The sequence below is a fragment of the Equus przewalskii genome, chromosome 10 (assembly GCF_037783145.1).
Source record: "Equus przewalskii isolate Varuska chromosome 10, EquPr2, whole genome shotgun sequence".
Lineage (NCBI taxonomy): Eukaryota > Metazoa > Chordata > Mammalia > Perissodactyla > Equidae > Equus > Equus przewalskii.
This window is the reverse complement of record NC_091840.1, coordinates 47,008,498-47,029,977: the sequence shown is the minus strand read 5'-3', so window position 1 is coordinate 47,029,977 and position 21,480 is coordinate 47,008,498. Positions and strand designations below refer to the sequence as shown.

Below are 21,480 nucleotides of genomic sequence, written 5' to 3'. Positions count from 1 at the left end.
GAGCTGGGCCAGGCAGTCTCTGAGGCTGAGTCCCTACCACCCAGCCAGCCAGAGATGTATGTCAGTGAGCACCTGGCCTGTCTCCCCATGGAGCCCTCCCGCTTTTATGCTCTGGTTCCCTGAGGGATCCCCTTCAGCAATTCATGCCTGGTGTCAGCCTGGGGTTGGGGCACAGACCAATGTCAGCCGTGGGCCTGGGGGAAACACCAGGACCTGGAGAATTCAGCTAGAATGGTCACGATGGGCCCAGTATCCGGCATTCCTGATGCCTTTGAAATGTGGCCGGCATTGGACACCAGCAGAGGGGCCTGAACTGTGGCCTGAGGGTGGGAGGTGTGAATTTAGGCTGATTTTCCAGAGAGATCTCATCCAAGGTGGCCAACCAGAGGGCGTGGCTGACCAAGGCTCTGGTGGATGGAAGAAGAGCACGCACAGCTTTTCCCCTTGCCTGTCATTTCTCTGAAGTGGCTGGGGAGCTGGAGGTGGCTATGGGGTGACAATGGGGTCATCTTCAGGAGCTTCCTGGGATATCAGGCCACACTTGAGAGCCCTGTTTGAGGCCCAGTGTCACTAGGGTTCCCTTGGCATTGTTCCCAATCTGCTGTGCGCCAGTGGGGCCTGGACCCCAAATCCTGATTCTTTGACTGGTGTCCATCACCCTAGAGCTGATCCGGTGTCGAGCCACTCCCAGGGCAGGCCCAGTGTTGCTCTGTGGAGACCCTCTCTCCCTCCATGTGGGCAGGGAGGGAATGGAGGCAAGAGAGGCAAACAATGGCCTCTCATGAGGCCACAAGTCAGTCAGCATGGGGTGAAAGATTATTATCTGGAGATTGGTAAGGCCAACAAATAAATGTTTATTGTTGTTTTGCTGCATCCAAGACAGTAATGATGTCTTACTCTTCAGTTTCAGGGAGAAACTGGAAGAACTTTTCCCTGGCTCCCCTTTTAAGAGAGGCAAGTGTTCGAGAAAGACACCCTGCCCCTCCCGAGGAAGTTAATCTGAGGCACTTTGCAGGGTCCCTCAAGCCAGAAGATGCTGAGATCTGCAAGGATCCTGCTGCTTCAGGGGAGAAGTGAGGGACCCTCACAGGGGGCTCTCAACACTGTGGGCCTTGGGGTACCAAACAGTGGCTTGGGGGCTGGGTAGGGAGCACCAGTACTCTCAGCAGCCTGGCCTGGTATGCGCCTGCCCAGGCACTTTCCCAGGCTGTATTGACCAGATAAGCCATGGGAAGCACGTTGGATGCATGGGAAGAGATCTTCATCCAACCCTCCCTGTCCCCAGGTGGATCTCCCAACAGGAGAGGAGCTTGCTTTCAAGGTTTTACTGACTTTATTAAACATCACGAATGATGACTCTCTGCTTGGACATATGTGACGCTCCTGTTAACTTTGATTTCATCTTATTGGGAGTGAAAGTAAACGAAGCCCAGGAAAACACCTTTTAGAACAAAACATGTCCTTGGATGTAAAACACCGGAAGCCTTCTTCCATGTCTCCCTGTCCAGAGTGGTCAGGGGCTGAGGTCGTTCATGCTCAGAGAGGTGGGAGAGGCCACCCCACTGCCAGCTCTGCCAGCAGCAGGTTTTTTTCAGAATGACTTCATCCTTCTGTGATACATCATGATTCCAAAAATATTAGCTCTATTGCTGTTCAAATAAAAGTACAGAACCATGTCCCAAAGCCACGTGGCAAGAATTTTTTGATCTTTCATTTGTAGTGGCCATAGTCCTGCCCCCTGCAGTGGCACATGCTTCTGCTTCCATCCATCCTGTCATCCATCAAATGAATAAATAAACAAACATGTATCATATCAAGTGTGAACTTTGTGCCACTCATTGGGCCAGCACAGCTGATTGGCTCTGTGTGGTCCATGTGTGCATGCATGTGTGTGTACTACCCTGTACAGCCAGAAGCCTCTGGTCACCCTTTAGCTGTGACCCGTGGGCGAGGGCACTCCTTCCTGCATACACCTACCATACTCAGCAAACTGTGGGCTGTGGGCCAAATCCTGTCTGCCACCTGTTCTTGTAAACAAACTTTTATTGGAACACAGCATGGCCATTCATTTCCGTGCTGTCTATGGCTGCTCTCAGGCTGCAGTGCAGAGTGGAGTAGTTGCAACAGAGACCGAATAAGCTGCAAAGCCTAAAATATTTACTATCTGGCCCTTTACAGAAAAGTTTGCTGACTTTGTGGAATAGAACTCAACAAACAATGATCCAGAAGAGATGGCCCAGTCGCTGGCAGGGTTATGTGAATGTCTGTGCAGTGTGGAGTGAGCTGCCTGCTCACGGAATTGTTGGCTGTTGGTTGATGAAAGGATGGATGACATTAGCTGAGGCTGGGGCTTCAGTCATAACGTGAGAGTGGTACCTGAGGGAGACACCAGGACTCCCTCCTCCACATTCTCCAGCATCACATCTGCCCCCACACACGAGGTCTGACAGAGGAGCCCGAGGGCTGTTAATGAGGTGGCCGGGTGTGAAGTGAGCCGTGGCCAGACCACAACCAATGAGCATAGACAAGGAATACTGACGGCTAGACTGTATTGAGTGTTTATGCCAAGTGTTCAATGTGCGTTAGCCTTCAAGCCTCCTAACAGCCCGTGAACGGCTGTTATTAGCTCCATTTTATAGACGAGAAAACCGGGGCTGGGACAGTTAATAAGGTTACACAGCCAGCAGACAGCATCGCCTGGGTCTAACCCCAGGCAGTCTGACTCTAAAGCCGGGAACTTAACTGCAGGCCTGGCTTCCCGGCAGAGAACGGGCTGGGGCAGGCCGGCCCATCTCCGGTCAGAAGGGAGAGGGGAGGGCTTCTGGCTCCCTTTGTGGACCCGGGACCTGTTGCTCTTCCTGCAGGCCTTCCTCAGAAAATGTCGCATAGATGTCAGGTCTCTGAAAGTTTCTGCAAATTGGATCAACTTTCCAACTCAGAGCTGGGAGAAATCTTGTGGTGGTCTTTTATGAAATGAATGATCACAACATTTTGTGTGAACCTGGGTTGTTTACAGGACATGCCTGCATCTAGCCCATTCTTTTTCTTTTTGTATCTGTCACTGTCTCTTTGTCTCTCTCTGTCTCCATGTCCCCCCTCCATCACTTGGAGGCGGGATGAGCCACAACCCAGAATCTCCGATGGGGCTGCTCCGCTCTTCTAGCCCAGGGACAGCTATGGCTTGCCAGGACGCAGACGGACCCTCTTCTGACCACTGTCGAGTGGGCCTGCTTAGGCCCAAGGCTGCTGATGGGGCTCTGCCTGGTTCCCAGTCCCTCCTCCTTCTACGCTGCACCCAGTGGGGTGTTTCCTAGAGCGGGCCAAGGGGTCAGCCCCTCCCTGGCTGCACCCACCCCACAGAAACCCCTTTTCTCCCTCTTCTCTCTTGAGGGGAACCTTGGGGGCCTGCTGTCTGGGCCTGATGCCTGCCTGGTGTGTCCTCTGTGGGGCATTTTACTGTCCACAGCAGACAGATATGGCTCAGAGAGACACTGCTGACTGAGGCTTCCGCTCTGACCTCAGTCTGTCAAAATGGCACATGTGGGGTATGTTGGCAGATGTCTAGGGACTGCCTGAAATTCAGGCCTCTGGGGAGCAGGGCTGAGGCAGAAATATCCAGAGGCTGCCCTTTCCCTCTTCCTGCCAGCAGCCCACCCCTGACCCTATCTCCCCTTGTTATTTTGCTCCACACGCACAGCTGGTTTGAAAGGTCCCTCCTGGGAGTGTTACCTCTTTAGGCTCTGTTGGTTCCATCCACTGTCAGAGTTAGAGCTAAGGTCACTGATGACGGCTGGGCATAACTTAGCTCACGGCTGCACCAAGGAATGAGGAGCTGGATTGTGGAGGGCAGTTTGTGAGTTCTTCCAGGCTGTGAATGAGTCCTACCGGTCACCCACGTGGCAGTCAAGGCTGAGCAGGCAATACTGGATTCTACGGGGCTCCAGGCTTGGCAGAAGGAGGCAGGACTCCCGCTCCATCCTCCTGCCCCTGTGCTGCGTGGGGCCCAAACACAGGACAGGAATTACGCTAGGACAAGCCGGAGCCGGGCTTCAGACAGGCAGTGGCACTGCCTTGGTTTGAACTGCTGGCTCAGCCCATCAGTTCCCTGTCTGACCACACTGGTGACAGCATCCCCAACAAGGCCCTGGGCCCCATACCCTGTAAGATTGGGCCAGCACAGCCCTTTGTGACTAAGGGGTCATGGCTGACTCAGTGGCCTGGGGCCACTCAGTGGGCTGCAGCCAGATGTGGCAGCCCAGCTCTGATACCCCACCGAATTCACGTTGGCCAAGCTCGTCACCGCTCCTTGAACGCACTGAGGTCTCCTGCCTCTGAGTCCCTGCTTCCATGGCTCTTCTCCTGTAGATGCTCCTCCCTCCTTCAGAGTGCAGTCTAAATGCTCCTTCTCCCCTGAACCCATCCTCCACCTCCCTTCTTGGTGGCCTGAGTCCTCTTTGTCCTCATGACCTGTCTGCTGGGGTTAGGATTCCCGCCTGAGCCTTCTCCCACAGGGCCCACCTTCCCCAGCTCTGAAGCCCACACTGGCCCGCTGCTTCCCTGCCTGTGTGGGTTTAATCCACACTATGTGTTGGATTGAATGGGATTGAATAGGGACCAGTCCAAAGGGGTGGAGCTGCCGCTTCCATGCGTTTGGGGTGGGCGTCGGGGTGGTGGCTCTGAGTCTGTCCGGCAACCTGGACCCTGGCCCACACACAGCAGAGGGGGGGCCCCCTTACTCCTCACCAGGCAGAGTGTGTGACTTTGGGTGGGAGACAGGGGTTTTTTTAGCCAGCTCCAGCCTGGCCTTTGAGAAAATGTGCTAACACAAGGCAAAACATAAGCCCTGAAATTGGGCAACCACTGAACCCCCAGGGCTCTGAGGCAACCAGAAGCGAGCTGGGAGGGGCAAGAGGCTGAGTCAGGAGGGGCAATTAACTGAGTAATAAAGGAAGGACTACGCTTGGTCCGAGACGGGGCTTTAATGTGGAGTTTCAGGGCGTGAGGAGATTTTGAACTGTGTGTGTGGGAACTTTGGGAAACAGCCCCTACTTCACTCACACCCAAAGCCTATTGGCCACAAAGCCAGATTTTCTGCCCCTTCCTGGCCACGGGTCCTCCTGCCCCATGGTCAGAAGCCTGACCCCGCCACCTGCCTCTCCCCAGGCCTGGCAGGTTGTGGTGATGAAGGATCGAGGGGCTTGCCCCCGGTGGCAGTCAGGGAAGTCCCTGCTGCGTCAGTCACTGGGGCCACCGTCCCTGTCAGCAGAGACTTCCTGCCCCATCCCAGTCCAGTCCTGCCTGCAGGAACAGGTATGCAATTCCTGAGTGATGTGGAGAGAGGCAGGCCCGCCAGACTAGCTCCGCCCCCTTCCTGGCTGTGGCCTGGGCCCCAGGGAGGGCACAGGGTGTTCCTTGAAGCTCTGGCCATGGAGGCAGGTGGCCTGGTGGTTGCTGGGAGAATGAATCGCATGACAAAAAAAATAATAGCTAATAGCTGTCCTGGTTTAATGAGTTCTTTCTGAGCTCTGGGACTTGTTCTAGCCCTTTCTATGTGTTCTCTCATTTAGGCCCCACGGTAACTCTGCAAGGTGGGTTTATTATGCACATTTCACAGATGAGGAAACTGAGGCTCGGGAGAAATGACTTTCCCAAGGCCATGCAGTCAGAAAGGACTGAGGCCATCTGACACCAAGGTCTGTGGAGCCTAATTTCTGCTGGGGAGGACTGGATGGGGACTTCCTTTGTCTCTGAGGGGACTTGAGCCCAGACTTTGAAGGATGGATACCAAATCTTGAGGCTGGCTGCCTTGGGGTCAGCTGGGCCAGTCTGTAGCTGTGGCCTTGCCTCCCGGGTCTCAGGACAGAGCACTTGACTGTTCATTAGGCCCTCCCACCAGCAGGAGCTCTTTGACTCCCCACAGCATTCCTGGGAAGTAGGTATTATGATTCTCATTTCCCAGTTGGGGAAACTGAGGCCCATGATGGGAAGCATCGAGACAAGAGAGGGAAGAGTTGGGACCAGAACTTCAGCCTTGGGATCTGCTGCCTCTCCTGCCATCTCCAGGGTTGGAATGAGCCTGGGTGTGGGGGTGACTCACACAGGGCAAGTGGGCGGGCAGGCGCTACAGCTATGGCTGGTGGGTGTGGCCTGCCTGTGCACTTAGGGCAGGTGGCCTGGCCAGTTCTGCCTCCGACGCTTCATTCCAGCCATCCCTCTGCCTGCGATGAGAGCCTCTTGCCTCCTCAGCCACAGTCCCACTGAGGGGCCTTGGGCCTGGGACATGCGGTGATCTCAGAGCAAGGGTAGCCACGACCGCCTGGACCTCACCAGGTGAGTCCTCACCGCACATGGCAGCCAGCGCCCTCCAAGGCCCTGGGACAGCCCAGAGTGAGGACCTCAGGGGTCTTCTGGGCCATGTCTGCCCTTTGCCAACAGGCCTCGGGGGAAGGTTGGGAGGGAGCTTGGGCGTCTGGCAGGGGAAACAAGACTAGACGTGAGCTCTTGGCGGCAGGGAGTGTCCAGGGGCACAGGTTCTGATGGGTCCGGGAACCTTTCCCTGAGGTTTGGGATCTTGGGCAGGGAGAATGCTCACAGTTGCCCAGGGCCAGAAGTGAGGCTCCTGTCTCCCCCAGCAGGCCCAGGGATGTGACTCTCCAGGGCAGTAGTGTGATGACAGCTCAGGATGGCACGAGGTGGCCCCAGAGCTTGAGACAGACAGGGTCCAGACAACCCATAGGTGGTGGGTCAGCAGCTGTGAGGGCTCCCTGTGGCCCCAGGCCTGGTCCATGTCCTAGGAAAAGCCATTCCAGTCTGTCTTAGGGCTCGGGAGGCACTTCCCAGGTAAGGTGAAAAAACCCAATCCCCGAGAGAGGGAGGGCCAGGGCAGGGAGAGAGTCCAGCAGGTGAGAATGCAGTTTAAGGTGTGACTCAGGGAGCTAATTATAGCTGCCGCAGCCCCGGTCTAAAGTTTTCCCGACCCTCTCCTGCCCCGGCTGCCCAGGGCTGCCCCACACTCACGGGCCCAGAGCAGGGAGGATGGAACAGCCAGCTCTCCTGGGTGAGAGCTTTAGGGTCCTTGGGGAGCATTCGGCCCATTTCTCAGGGAGGAAAACAGAGGCCCAGGGAGGGGTCAGAGACACGTCCCTCATCCCTCTCCTTCACTCTTGACCCAGCCCAGCCTTTTAGCCCCACCTGTCCATGGGTCACCCTGGGTTGGGGAAGGTGGTAAAGACCACCCATCCTCATCGGGCTGTGACTGGGGACACGGCCAGGGACCTGGCTGTTCACCGTTCTCTCTCAATGGGCTTTTCCACCTGTCTGGCCTGGAAGGCCCTCCTCAAACTCCCTGCCTCATGGGGCCCGCATTCCAGGGCCAAAGGCCTCCCCTGGACGCCTCCTCCTCTCCCAAGGCTGCTCACTTTTAGTCGGGGTGGGGGAGGGGCTGTCCTCTGTCCAAACCTCACTCCAGTCGGATGGCAACCTGCTCTAGAGTCTTCCTCCCGGCGGCTTTCTTGGTTGAGGCAGGATCACCAGTGGCCCCAGCTCCACCCCACGCAGCTGGGCTCTTCTTACAGTAATCCTCCCCCATCCCACCTCTGTGACTCTGAGGGGGCTCTCTGTGGACAGCTCCAGCTGAGACTGGTCCCCCTTTAAATGCTGCACAGTCACCTCCTATCCACACGCTTTCACCTGTCCATCTCCCCCTCTATGGCCAGCCTACCCTTCCCCGTCCTGATGGCCCCGCAGCAGCTTCCTCCCGGCCCCTTGGTCCTGGTCTCCACCTCCCATGCAGCCTGCTCTCTCTAACGTAGCTATAACCTGGAGCCCTCCCATGTCCCGGCTGCCGCTGCCCTGGAGATGAGCCACAGCTCCTGACTGTGTTCTGGGCCTTCACAGTGTGGCCCAGCCTGCTCTCCCTGCCAGTGCTCCCCATGAATGACCAGGCTCTCCAGCCCACCAGCTCCTTGCCACTCGCTGAACTTTCTCGACCCCTGCTCTTTGCTCAGGCTGTCTGGATTGCCCATCCTCTGCACAGTCTCCTCGGAAGATCTACCAGTCCCTCTTCCTAGCATCTTCCTCTGAGCCCAGCACAGGGTCCAGCCGTACTGAGCATCAATAAAGCAGGTCTGGACTGAGGGCTGCCTTCTCTGCCCCAGGAGAGGAGGCTTAGCTGTTCCCTCCAGGCGAGAAGGGAATCCACTGGACAGACAGCCACGAGGCTGGCTACACTCAGCTTCTGGTGGGTGAGAGAGGTGATCAGTGTGTTAACTGCAGAGACCACCAGTGTGCTGAGAAATCCAAAAACCAGAGGACCCTGAGGCTGTGATATTAGGAGCATAGCGTCTAGAGCAAAGGAGATGACAGTCCTGCTCTGTTGAGGAGAGCTCTGAACACAAAACCTGAGAGGACATTGAGAAGGCAGAACTTATTCTCAGGAGTCCACCTGGAGGTTGGTGGGGCTGGTGATGATGTCTTGAGAGAGGCTAAGGGCATGGTGGTCTCTACCTGGAAGCTCTTCTGGGCTCTCCTAGCACCCACAGGAGCAGGGGGCTGGAGCAGAGAGCAGGGGAAGGTGTGGGGATAGTCTCCCTGCCCCTGAGAAGTGTTGGTGGCCTGGGAAGGAAGGGAGTGAGCTCCCTGTCCTAGGGGGTGTGAGCAGGGGCCACATGATGTGCCACACAGGGGTCTGGAGCCCCCTGAAGCTCCTCTAGGCCTCCTTGACCTCACCTCTGAGCTGTGTTCCAGCCATGAATGCCCACCCCAAGGAGATGATGCCCCTCATGGGCAGACGAGCCACCATCCCCGGTGCGCACCCTGCCATCCTGCAGGAGAAGAGGCCGGCGGAGCTCACCCCCACCAAGAAGAGGTAGGACTGGCAGGCCCAGGCCTGGGTGCCGTGCTCTGAGGGCTCTTTCCTGGGGTGGACCTGAGACTCAGTCTCATCTGGGTGCCCTGGTGCCCGACTAGGGATAACTGGGGGCGGGGGAGAGCAACACTGCACACTCAGGGGCTGAGCTGGGGAGGTCAGTACAACTGGAATAATCAGGGAGGCCTCCCTGGAGGGGTCAGGGGTCACTGAGGCATAAACATTCAGGAAGGCTCCTGGGGGAGGCGAGGGATTGCTGGAGCCATGCTTGAGACGAGGAGCAAAAGGCGGGTGGGAATTCTAGGTCGCCTGGGCCCCCTACTGGGTACATTTCCCATGCACACCAAGGCTTTCACACCCACTGTGTGCCCAGCCAGGTTGCTCAGGCTCTCTAACCCCATGTGTGGAATGGGGATGCTAGCAATGTCGCCAACCGATAGCATGAGGGTTAACTGGGATCGTGCCAACAAAGTCCTCAGCACTGTGCCTCGGGTGGTCAGTGCCGAGCCCATGTTGGTGTTGATAGTGGTTTTGTTGTCTCCATCTTCATTTTCATCATCGTCATCGTCGTTGTCACTCCACAGGGCCCCTGGGAACTGGGTAGGCCTGGGATGGTTATGATCACTTCTCAGTTGGGGACACAGAGGAGGCGGGAGCAGGGAAGGCACTTCTTCAGGATCAGACCTGGCCCCTGAGCCATCTCCACTGCAGTCCCTTCACCCTCTCCACCAATTCAGTGCCCCTCCTCCACCCAAGCTGTGCTCTCCTTGGACCTGGGTGGGCCCCAGGTCTTGGTTGGCCCATTTGCCCCCTCCTCTGCCCCCACCCCAGGCCCCCTCTTAGGCCAGAGGTGAACTTGGCGCTTTCCCTCTGTCGGATCAAGTAATAATTGCCGAGGTCTTCTGTGCACCAGGCCTGGGGCTGGGCCCAGGCGGGGGAGACGGGAACACAGAGAGAAAGAACGCCCGCCCCTGCTCAGACTGGTTGGCGAGAGGGGCACCAAGGAGAATGTGGGAAGTGACCTGGAGAGAGGGTGGAACTACGTGGGGCAGGGCCTAAGGAGGGGCAGGTCGTTCTGATTCTGTGGGCAGTCTCGGGGCACTTCCTGGAGCAGGTGGCGTTAGAGTGGACGATGGCAGGTGGAGAGGAAGGGAAAGAGCATCCTGGGCAGAAGTTTGGGGCAGGAACCAGTGCGGAGTCCCATGTGGCTGAAGTGCTGGGTGGGTGGGGGAGTCTTTGGGGAGACAAATCCCACTGGGACTGGGTCTTGGCAGGCAGTTAAGGAGACTGGACAAACCTGAGGGCAGTGGGGAGCCACAGACGGATTTGGTTGGGAGAGGGAGGGCGTGGTGAGGTTTGCATTTTGGAAAGGATACTCTGGGTGATCTCTGTGGATGATGGATTGGAGGGGAGGCTGTTGGGAAGCCCAAGTGTCAGGTGGTGAAGTCTGAGCCTGGATAGTCAGGAATGGAGAAGAGGGGATGGATCAGAGAGGTACGGGATCACGGGGTCTATAGGATCCACTATGGGAGGGGAGGAGGAAGAGGACTAAGAGACATCCTCTTCTTCTGGTCGGGGGACCTGGAGGGACGTTGGGCACTCCAGAGGAGAAGGAGCAAGGTCAGGAGTTTAGGCGTGAAATGTTGGCTGAGAGGTGTCTGAGGGACATCCAGGTGGAAGCTCCATCCTGGAGCGCAGGAGAGAAAACTGGATGGACGTGGAGATCAGACAGGTGTTGGTGGGACCGTGGGGGCAGCCTGCGTCTGGGTGGGCTTGTCTGGGTGAGAGTAGAAATGTCCTTGAGCTAAGCCACAAACACGGCCCTCCTGCCTCTCTTCCCATCCCCCCTCCCTCCCACTGTCTCAGGGGAGGTTTGGACCTCAGGAAGGATTGAGGACAGGGTTTTGGGAAAATCCCAGGTTCTTCCTACAGTCCGACTGCCTTTTCTGAGCACATGCCTGTGCACGAACTTCCCTCCAGGTTCAGCTCTGCCGACAGCCTTGGCCCAGCCAGGGGCCCGGGTGTGTGACCTTTGTCTCATGAAGCGGTGGCTCCTTCTCTTTCCCCAGGGCTCTTTGAGGGCCCTCACATGCTTACTTCTCCCCAGACCGCGAAAGTTTGGGCATCTTCTTCAGAACTAAGTACAGGACTCAGGCCTTGAAAGACAAAGAAAAGAAAAAATCATATGTAAATAAAGAGGGCAATTCTGACCACTAAGGAAATAGGTAGTAATGGTGGAATTGAAGGCACTAAAAAGTCAAGTCTGGGGAGAGACTTGTGGACCTGGAACTTTTCCTGAACTATCATGCCACTCCCCAAGAGCAGCTGCCACCATGATGTCCTTACTGGGCTCTGGGCAAGGTGACGCGCAGGGACAGAGACGCAGGCCAGGGAAAGCTGCAGAGGAGCTGGCCTTGTGCAGCTCAGAACCTGGGCATTTCTTGGGACAAAGCAGGTGAGACAGGCTCCTCCCAGCCCTGGGGCTGCTTAGTGATAGTTCTTTGCCTTCAAAGGGACAGAAATGCTGGAGAAATGGTGCCGAGCTGTCTGTGTACCTGAGTTAGCAACATCCAGGTGGTATCTTTGGTCTGGGCCAAAGGTAGGAATAAATAATCAGCATCTGCTGCCAGTCAGGAGCCAGACCTTGCCATCTGCTCATGATGGCGGGTGACATGTGGCATGTGCAGCGGCAAGTAGAGCAGGCTTGGGGCAGGCTCTCACGGTCTAGTAGCTCCCTGCCCCAGGAATTAGGTCTTTGCCCACAGTTGGGTCCTTTCTGGCCCGGCTCTCACCACTCTCTTTTCCAGCCACCGAAGACTTCCTTCCTCAGACACAGCCCTCATTTTCCCACCAGGGAGACTTTTCTCACGCTGCTCTCTCTGCTTCCGGGGTTTTTCCCAAACCACAGGTCCATTTCAAGACACGGACCAAATCCCACCCTGACAGAGCATGGAGCCCTCCTGGGTCCCTGTCCTTGACTGGAAGAACCTTCTCTTCCCTGAGCTCCCATAGCCCGGCTCCTCTCTGAAGAGGTTGTTGGGATGATGACGTAGTGCTGGTTGAGATCTCTGAGGACACGGTCTCTGGAAAGGTCATCTCTTCCCTCCCTGGCCCCCGAGTTTCCTATGCAGAGCATGTTAGTAGTTTTTGAATAAGTGGGTGAGTCAGTGAAGGAGCAGGCAAGACAACCAGAGAAGGAGTGGGTGAGTTGATGAGTAAGCAGCTGGTGGCTCAGCACGAGTGAGGACGCTCCACCGTGAGATGAGGAAACGCTTCTTCCCTCTGGCCCTTAGTCTCCAGGCCTGGAGGAGATAGATGTTCTCATGATCTGGTTTCGTGGACCATCCTTGAGGCCCCTGTGGGCTCTGGGAGGGGGCCTGAAAAGGAGGGGACAAGGAGGAGTGGCAAAAGGACCCCTCTTCACCGTCTTGCTCAAGGCTGAGAAGGAGAGGTGAGGGCTTTGGGTGACTGAGAGCCCAGTGGGAGTTATTTGAGGGGTTCAACCTCCCAACAACATTTACAGTTTAAGATTGTGTTGGTCTGTTTGTTTCTTGGTCCAGCCCACTGGTGTCTCCATCTATCCACCTATCTACCCACCCAACTACTCATTCCTTAGCCAGTAGTCTAACCTCCCTTTCTTCCTTCATTCCTTCCTTCCTTCCTTCTATCCATCCTTCCATGTATCCATCCATCTATTCATCCATCCACTCAGCTGCCCATCTAGCCAAGCAGCCATTCTTTTTTCCATTCTTTTATCTGTCCCTCATTGCCTATCCATCCTTCCACTCATCCCTTCCGTTAGGTCTTCTGAGTGTCACCAGTAATGCTGGGTTCTGGAGAATCAAGGACAAAGCACTTGTAGTTCCTGCCATTGAAGAACTTACAGCCAAAAGATAGTGTGTTGTCCAGAGAAGGGAAAGCAATGGCCTCACTGTGCTATAACCTGTTCTGACCCTTGGGGCCAGTTCTGACCAACTCACTGGAACCATAGTTCTGAGAGGGGATGAGTTTTTCTCCACTTATTCACCACTGTATCCCCATCTTCTAGAACAGTGCTTGGCACATTGTAGGTGCTCAATAAATTGTTGTTGAGGAAATGCACTATTGAGGAGGCTAGAGAGGTAGAGTCGGGTGGAGGACAGGGGAGAGGCTGGACCACTGGCCTGGGGAAGTCGCTGCAGGTGTGGGAGTTGCGCTCTGTCTCTAGAAAGTTCTGCAAGTCTCAACCAGGATGTTTCGGGGCTGAGTTGCCAGCAGACATGTTTGAAGTCCCTGGGCCAGAGATGCCATAGTGGTGTGCGGACAGCTTCCAGGTGGCAGTTCTGGGGCACTGCAGGAGTGCAGTGAACCTGTGACCAGACTGGATGACCTCTAATACCCACTTCAGCTGGATAGTCCATAAGTGGATGATCCTGGAGCCGCTCCAGAGTCTGGGCCTTAGGGACCATTTGGCCTAACCATTCTCCATCCAGGTGAGGACACTTAGTCTAGAGAGGCCAAATGACCACCTAGGGTCACACAGGAGGCAGAGGCAGAGCTAGACTGGAACCCAGGGATCGGGCTCCCAGCTAGGGGTTTGCTCCTTCCTTTGTCTTCTCTTTTGGAAGAAGGATTTGATTTTAGGTCAGGTCAGAAGTTTCCTCTTGAGGGTGAGGGCCAACGTGTCAGCCAGCACTGCCCCCCTGCTGATGCCCCATTTCTGGATTAGTTCTGAGCCTTCCGGGCTTGTCTGTGCCTGGACAGGAGGCCTGGGTCTCCCTCCTGCCCGCCTCACCGCGGAAGTGTCTGTGTGGAGAGGCCTCCTTCTGTGCTGACTCCCTGGAGCTGGTTTGGCTGGGAGAGATCCAGAGGCCCAGGGGAGAGCAGAGCGGTGCGGACAGTGGCGTGAGCTGTGAGCCCGGATGTCACAGGTTCTCTGACAAACTTGGCTTCCACTCTGGCGGGTGACCATGGATGAGCTGCTTCTTCACCCTGGGCCTCTGCTCCCTCATCTGTAGGGTGGGGCCACAACCCCACCCCTGCTGCCCTCCCCTTCGAACTTGGTATGGCTGGACTGCCCTTTGGGAGCTGTTCTGTGGTCTTGTGAGGCAGGGAGGAGGCGTGTCGATCCCTCTGGGCCTGGGAAGGAGGCAGGCAGCACAGGTGCTTAGGAGAGGGGCCTGCTGGTCAGGAGGCCACTGTCCCCGGCCGGGACACAGAGTCAGGTCACAGAGCCAGCAGTTGTGCTGCGGCAGCCTCAGGATGGGGGGTTGCTGTCACCGAGGTCCCCCTCAGCCTGAGCCTCATTGCCATGAGAAGGCTTGTTTCCGAGTGCGTGACTGTGGGCTCTGACAGCACACCTGTCTGCATCTGTGGGTGTGTCTGTGTCTGTCTGGGGCATCTCATTTCGGGTGTGTGTCTTGCCTCTCTTGGGGCAATGAGTCCCTTCCCTGGGGCTTGGCAAGGTCACGGGCCCGCGGCTCCCTCCCAGCCCCAGGGAAGAGTGGACCCTTCACTCGCCCCTCCCCTGCTCCTCACCTCCACTGTTCAGAGGGGCTTCCTGGGTTTTCCTGCTTGACAGGGGATTCTCAGCCCTGTCTCCTGACCCTCAGTTCCTCCCTAATCTAGATCAGCTGTTCTCAGCCTATTGTCTGTGCTGACAAACGAGAGGAGTGATGATCAGAGGGGGTTGAGTGGGGGTGGGGACTGCATCGGAGCAGCCAGGGTAACTGCAGCCCTTTGCCTGTCCCTCAGGAGCCAGAAACAGCCCTTGCAGGGCTCAGAGTCTTGGCAGCTCCCTGGCAGGGCTCTTGCTTCAGCCCTGAGGCCTCAGGGGCCCTTAGAGGGTGATGGGGAAGTCTAGCTCCCACTGCCACGTTCCCCATCTCTGGGAGTCCTTTGTGCCTGGAGGCAGCTGCAGACAGGAGAATCCCCCTCAGGCCACCCCAGTAGAGACTCCTGGGTTCATCTATGCAGTACTTCCAGTGGCAGGAGTCACCCAGACCCAGCTTTGAATCCAGGTCTCCACCTATCTGCTGTGTGATCTCAGGCAATTTGCTTGACCTCAGAGCCTCCACACACCCACCTGTGAAATGTGGGTGATGATGACAGCACCGCCCCACCCCTCCCCGCCTCAGCTCCAAGCTGCTGTGAGGGTTAGCAAGGCGGGCACAGAGGCCTGCGTGGAGCTGGCTGAGAGCGACTGCTCTGCGTGGGTGGCTACCGTGGCAGCAGGCTCACAGGACACACAGGTGGACAGGCCGTGTTCCAGCTCTAAGGGCCTTGCTTGGTTGTCCCCCCAGTGCACACTTCTTCCTGGAGATAGAAGGATTCGAGCCCAACCCCACTGTCACCAAGACCTCTCCCCCTGTCTTCTCCAAGCCCATGGACTCCAACATTCGGCAGTGGTGAGTACCGGCCCCTCCCCAGCCCCCTGCCCCGCCAGCCCTCAGCTCCAGCGGGCGGGCAGTGGTTCGCCCTCGGCCACAGGGCCAGGCCTGGCTATGGCATGCTGCCACGGTCCATTTTGAAGCTTGTCTTTCTCTCTTCCCTCCTCCCACCCTCCAGCGTCTCCGGCAACTGTGATGACATGGACTCCCCGCAATCTCCTCAGGATGACGTGACAGAGACCCCATCTAATCCCAACAGCCCCAGGTGAGCCTGGCCCTTTCCCTCCTCCCACAGTGCCCACCAGGCAGGTGCCAGAGGGACAGGCATCGGGACCCTGCAGGGAAGAGAAAGAAGCTGCCACTCCTGGTGGGTTGGGAGAAACGTCTGGGCCCGTGACTGTGATGTACAGGAAATTTGGGGGGAAAGGAATATTGCATTTTATCAACTATAAAAGTAATACCCACTCATAAAACATTTAAACAACAATATGCAGCAGGATGAGAACTGAAGACAATACCATATACTTAAATTAAAAGCACATGCATGTAAACCATCAAATATCGATGTGCATTTTGCAAGAACACACACAAACAAAAGGATACCCACCAATACATTGCCACGGCTGCCTCTTTGGAATGTTGAATGCAGGGAGCGTTAGCTGAAAAGAATTCAAATAACACAAAATATGAAAAAGACATTTCCCTTCCCCTAATCCCACACTTTCGAGGCAATCACTATCAACAGGTAGGCGTATATCCTTCCTGATCGTTACTATGCATACCCAAATGTATATTTTGATAAAATGTGATTGTGTTTGGATTTGAAGGGGAGCCTGCATGGGGCAACACGGATCCCAGGGCCCCAGCACTGATGGAGGGGAGTTCAGGCGTTGTGACAGGTGTGGGAGACACTGGGGACTGTGCAGCGCCCTCTAGGCACGGAGGCTCTGGTTGGGGAAGGGGAGGGAGTGGGGTGGTGTTGCACGCATGCTGAGTCAGAGACGTTTTCTGATTTCAGTGCAAACCTGGCCAAGGAAGAGCGGAGGCGAACAAAGAGGCGGCTGAAGAAGCGCATCTTCGCGGCCGTGTCGGAGGGCTGCGTGGAGGAGTTGTTGGAGCTGCTGGCCGAGCTGCTGGAGATGTGCAAGCGGCGCCGCAGCGTGGACGTGCCTGGTCAGTGCCTGGCCCCGGCAGAGGGTGCAGGGCGGAGGTCCTACTTTGTTCCTACTGTCTACCCACCACCTCCCCCAACAGCCTTGAATACTGGGCTAGGGACTTTGAACCTGGCTCTGAGGGCAGTGAGGAGCTATGGAAGGGCTTAGACAGGTGAGGGTCATGGCAGAGTTGGGACCCCAGCAGCAGGGCTGAAGGAGGGGGACAGCTCTTCAGGGAGTGGCATTGGCAGAACTCAAGGACGTGGGGAATGAGTTCAGGGTGGTGCCTTTTGGGCTTGGGTGACGTGGGTGACGGAGCCCTACTTGTCTTGGGGACCAGGAGTAGCAGGTCAGGGGGAGGCAATGAGCTCTATTCGCATGCTCCCAGGAGGCGGGGGGTGGTGGCTGGAGATTTCAGGGGTCGGCACTGAGGGGAACAGTGGGAAGCCAGGCTGTGGGGGAGATTGCCTCCTGCCAGGGAGAGGGTGCCTAAAGCAAAAGGCCTAGACTGAGGCTCTCGTGGGCGGAGGGAAAAGCCAGCAAAGGAGCCGGAGGAGAAGCAGCTGGAGAAGGGGAAAGAGAGGGGAATCTCAGGGGTCAGGGAGGCCAGCGCAGGGCATGGAGCAGAGTCTTGGGTTCTGAGACTGCAGCCCCCACACCCTGGCCTCCCCTCCTCTGGGCTGGGAGGGTCCAGGGCAGCGGGGCCCCTTCTGCAGCTCCATCCTGTGGCCCTGCCTGCAGACTTCCTCATGCACAAGCTGACGGCCTCCGACACGGGGAAGACCTGCCTGATGAAGGCCTTGTTAAACATCAACCCCAACACCAAGGAGATCGTGCGGATCCTGCTGGCCTTCGCGGAGGAGAACGACATCCTGGACAGGTTCATCAACGCTGCGTACACAGAGGAGGCCTATGAAGGTATCCTGCCTGTGGGAGGGGCTGCACAGACAGGGATCCCGAGGGTGGGTGGGGGCCGTGCCACGCAGGGGCACTGCTGTCCTTGAAAGCCCAAAGCATTCATCATGGTGCCCAGCTCACAGCAGACACTCCTCTCTCCCGTCTTTTGTTCTGCAAATAATTTTGAGCACTGACCATGTGCCAAGCATTGTTGCTGGCACTGGGGTGCAGTGGTGAACCAGACAGATGAAGACCACTGCTCTAAATAAGGTAATTTTAGTTGGAAAATGCTATGAAAATAAAATAAAAGAAGATAATGTTACCAAAAGGAACTGGATGGGCAATGTTAGAGTGGACGGTCAGAAAGGTGACCCTCGACTTGAGGCCTGCATGATGAGAAAGATCCAGAGCAAAAGCTGGAGCTGGGAACGAGCTTGGCACGTTTGAGAAATGGGAAGAAGGCCAGAGATGAGGTTAGAGAGCTGGGCGGGGCCGACACATTGCAACTAGTACCGTCATCATCATTATATAATTAACCACCCCATTTGGGGCTCAGTTTTGTGGCTTCTGTCTTACATGGAGCGGAGAGGGGGCAAGGAGACCAAATTTGGGATAGTGTTTCCCTGCCCAGGAAATCCAGTGTGAATAATTAGTAAGGTGTGTCCTCATTTGAGTTTTTGGAGTCAGTAAACATCCCGTCAGGGTCTTATGAGGTGATTGCGGCACAAATCATGGGCTCAAGAAGAGCTGGATGCCGTCTTGCTGAAATGCCAGGGGACACTAAACATCTCAGCTTTTTGCAGGTAGGAGTCTAGCTTGGGCCCATAACTTTTCTCACGGGTGAAAGTCATTTTATTTTTATTCGTTTATTTAAACTCTGCAGACTTTCAAAAAGGTTTTTGTTACCTACAAGAAAAAGTCAAGGATGTGAAAAACTAGAGTTTATCGATTGGAGGAGAGAAAACCCAGGGAAGATTGCTGCAACTGAGTGCTGAATGGCACACTGAGCTCCCTGGTAGCCAAAGCAAAGAGAGAAACTAGATGGACTATATAATGTTCTCAGCCTGTCACTTCGGAGTTGACACTAGTTCTGTAGCCAGGGGGGTTTAGGCCAGTGCCTCAAGCTTGCCTGTCCTTATTCTTCTCCCTTTTCAGTCTCCTTCTGTTTCCTCCTTTCTTCTTGTCAGTATTGCAGGGACTTACAGATTCCCCCTTCTCATAGCACATTCTCCTTGAGGGCAAGGATGGAGTCTGTCTTGCCCACAGTGGATTCTTTGGTGCCCCTTAGGTCTCACGGAAGAGGCCCTTAATAAGTATTTTTTGAATAAGTGAATAAATGAGAGTTGGTGTCTCTATTAAGGCTTTGCTGTCCTGGCTTCAAATCCTTAACTTCTCTCCTTTCTCAGCCTCCCCATCCCTTCCTTCTTTCATGGATCAGCCTCTTGCTGGGGGGCTTGCGGCAGCCGGCAGCCGGGGAGCACTCACGCTCTCTCTGCCTGGTAGGAGGAGCCTGTGACTCCCATCTTCCCAGAAACCGAGCCCTCTTCCTCCCCTTGATGGTATCTGCTGACACCCCTCCTTCAGCGTTTTTAGGCACTCCCTGACAGCAGGGGCCGAGGGGCGCCAGGACCGCCAGAGGAGCATTTTTCCTCACCTTGGGCAGGTTACCCTGCCTTTCTGAGCCTCAGTTTCCCCATCTGGCAGAGGCTAATATTTCCTTCCTATGCTGCAAAGAGAATCTGATGACAACTTTATTAATATACGTATTTTCAGCATTTAATCAGAGGTCTTCAGAAACTTAATTTTTCTTTTAACAATTAAAAAATTTTTATTATAAGAAATTTTTAAGCATGCGTTTGAGATATTAGCACAATGAACCTCTATATATCCATGATCCAGATTCAACATAACAATTTATTTTTAATGACATAAATAACGCATGATTAGAGTTTCATTGTAAACATTCAAATATTTTAATTAAGTTAAAAAAAAAATCTTTCCCCTGTTTCCCACTCCCCTCTCCAGAGCTGATTATTATGGTGTGCATCCTTTGAGGACTGTCCTAGACTTTTGACATATGTGTATATGTGCACACAGAAGCAGATAGTTTTCTTTCGTATTCATTCATCTATTTATTTAACATAAAATAGCATTGTGTTGTTTGTACTATTCTACAACTTGCTTTGTTTTGGGTTATCGATGTATCTTAGGTCAGAACATGAAACTCTGCCTCCTTTTCACCCGCTTGGTCCGAGTCCCGCGGGAGGGTGGCTATTCTCACCATTCCCCTGTTGGCAGACATCCAGGGGGTTTCCAAATTCTTGCTATGACAATGTTACCATGCACATTCTTGTCTATGACCCTGTGTACAGTGCACACGTTTTAGCAAAATACTTTTTTTTTTTAAGATCGGCACCTCAGCTAACAACTGTTGCCGATCTTTCTTTTTTTTTTCTGCTTCTTCTCCCCAAAGCCCCAAAGTACATAGTTGTATATTTTAGTTGTGGGTCCTTCTAGTTGTGGCATGTGGGACGCCGCCTCAGCGTGTCCTGATGAGTGGTGCCGTGTCCGCGCCCAGGATCTGAACCAGAGAAACCCTGGGCCACCGCAGGGGAGCACGAGAACTTAACCATCCGGCCATCGCTGGCCCCTTAGCAAAATACTTTGAATTGGATTTTCTGGGTTCAGGGACACACACCTTTAAAATTATAATTGTTATTGCTAAATCTGCCTCCAAAAGGTACTAATTTACTCTCCCTCCAACAAAAGTGTGCAAAAGTACTCATTCCCCCACCCCTCACTTATACCGGAAACTGTCCATCCTTTTTGTTTGGTTTTTGCCAATCTGATGGGTGAAAAGTATTAACTCATTAGACTCTAATTTTCGTTTTCCCAATTACCAGTGATTCCAAACATCTTTCACTTTATGACTGTGTGTATTTTCTCCTCTGTGAGGTGCTTGTTAATAATCTTTTCTCAGTTTTCTTTTAGGTTGTTTGTTTTTCAACTGATTTGTAGGGGCTCTTAATATATTATGGACTTTTAAAAATGCATTGTGTCTTTGATACATCTCAAATATTTCTCCAGCCTATCACTTAATTGTCTTTTAACTTTCTTTAAGATGTCTTTTGAAATACAGAAATCTTTAATTTTTTTTTTTTTTTTTTTTTGCTGAGGAAAATTTGCCCTGTGCTAATATCTGTTGCCAGTCTTCCCTTATTTTGTATGTGAGCCACCATCACAGCATGGCCACTGATAGACAAGTGGTGTAGGTCCAAGCCTGGGAACTGAACCAGGGACTCAGAAGCAGAGCATGCCAAATTTAACCATTAGGCCACTGGGGCTGGCCCTAATTTTTTTTTTTAATTTTTTTTTTTGTGAGGAAGATTGTTGCTGAGCTAACATCTGTCCCAGTCATCCTCTATTTTGTAGGTAGGACACTGCCACAGCATGGTTTGATGAGCAGTATGTTGGTCCGCACTTGGGATGTGAACCCCAGGCCACCCAAGCAGAGTGTGAGAACTTAACTACTGCGCGCCTCGGCTGGCCCCGGCCCTAATTTTTATGTAAGCAAACATATCAGTTTTTTCTTTATGGCTTCTGCATTTTGGATCTTGCTTAAGAAGATTTCCCCCAGCAAAAGGTTGGATATAAATGAATTTTCAAATTTTTAAAAATGCTGAGTTCTTTAATTGACCAGGATTTTATTTGTACGTATGGTAGCAGCTCTTTGGAAAATGCTGTTCCAGTGGGATATTCTGAGAACCCCCAGCCTTCCAGTCCCCTCCATCTGGAAGTTCTACAGGCCCCACCCACAGGGTGAATGCCCCTCCTCCTTCTTCCTGCTGTTTCTGCCCTGTTCTGCTCCTTAGTCACTGGGACACCATCTCCGGAGTGCCTAGGGCAGACACCTGGATCTCACCTGAGACCTCCCTTCTCCCCCAAGCCCTGCAGACCATCCTGAGGACTCTTTTTCCCAAGGGTCTTTGGGCCTCATCATCTCTTTCTCCGCCGGAGCAACAGTTCCTCACAAGTCTGGGCTCATTCTACCACACCCTCCAATTTTGCAGCCAGAGTCATCTGAAAATACACATTTACACAACTGAAACTCCGGTGGCCTCGCTCCCTGCTTCAGAGCCTTGGTGATAAAGTTTTAACCTCTTAACCTGGCTTATGAGGCCTTGAGCCCGGCCCC

At 54.3% G+C, this 21,480-nt stretch overlaps 2 protein-coding genes across 7 annotated transcripts in view; both read left to right on the top strand.

The window, feature by feature from the left end:
- TRPV1 (transient receptor potential cation channel subfamily V member 1) overlaps positions 1 to 1,813 on the top strand; it is a 40,151-nt gene extending 38,338 nt beyond the window's left edge. For 4 of the 5 annotated variants that reach the window (XM_070560887.1, XM_070560889.1, XM_070560886.1 and 1 more), the window contains exon 16: positions 905 to 1,224. In XM_070560887.1, coding sequence (XP_070416988.1) covers positions 905 to 1,077 — 173 coding nt within the window. In that variant the 3' untranslated portion in view covers positions 1,078 to 1,224. Of the gene's footprint in view, positions 1 to 904; positions 1,225 to 1,285 lie in introns of those variants that run through there. The other variant, XM_070560890.1, reaches the window with a different exon arrangement.
- Positions 1,814 to 6,138: 4,325 nt separating this feature from the next.
- The window catches only part of TRPV3 (transient receptor potential cation channel subfamily V member 3), a 33,991-nt gene continuing 18,649 nt past the window's right edge, over positions 6,139 to 21,480 (top strand). For both annotated transcript variants that reach the window (XM_070560880.1, XM_070560879.1), the window contains exons 1-6: positions 6,139 to 6,330; positions 8,746 to 8,866; positions 15,148 to 15,252; positions 15,413 to 15,499; positions 16,253 to 16,407; positions 17,130 to 17,306. In XM_070560880.1, the coding sequence (XP_070416981.1) occupies positions 8,748 to 8,866; positions 15,148 to 15,252; positions 15,413 to 15,499; positions 16,253 to 16,407; positions 17,130 to 17,306 (643 nt within the window). In that variant the 5' untranslated portion in view covers positions 6,139 to 6,330; positions 8,746 to 8,747. The remainder of the gene's footprint in view (positions 6,331 to 8,745; positions 8,867 to 15,147; positions 15,253 to 15,412; positions 15,500 to 16,252; positions 16,408 to 17,129; positions 17,307 to 21,480) is intronic.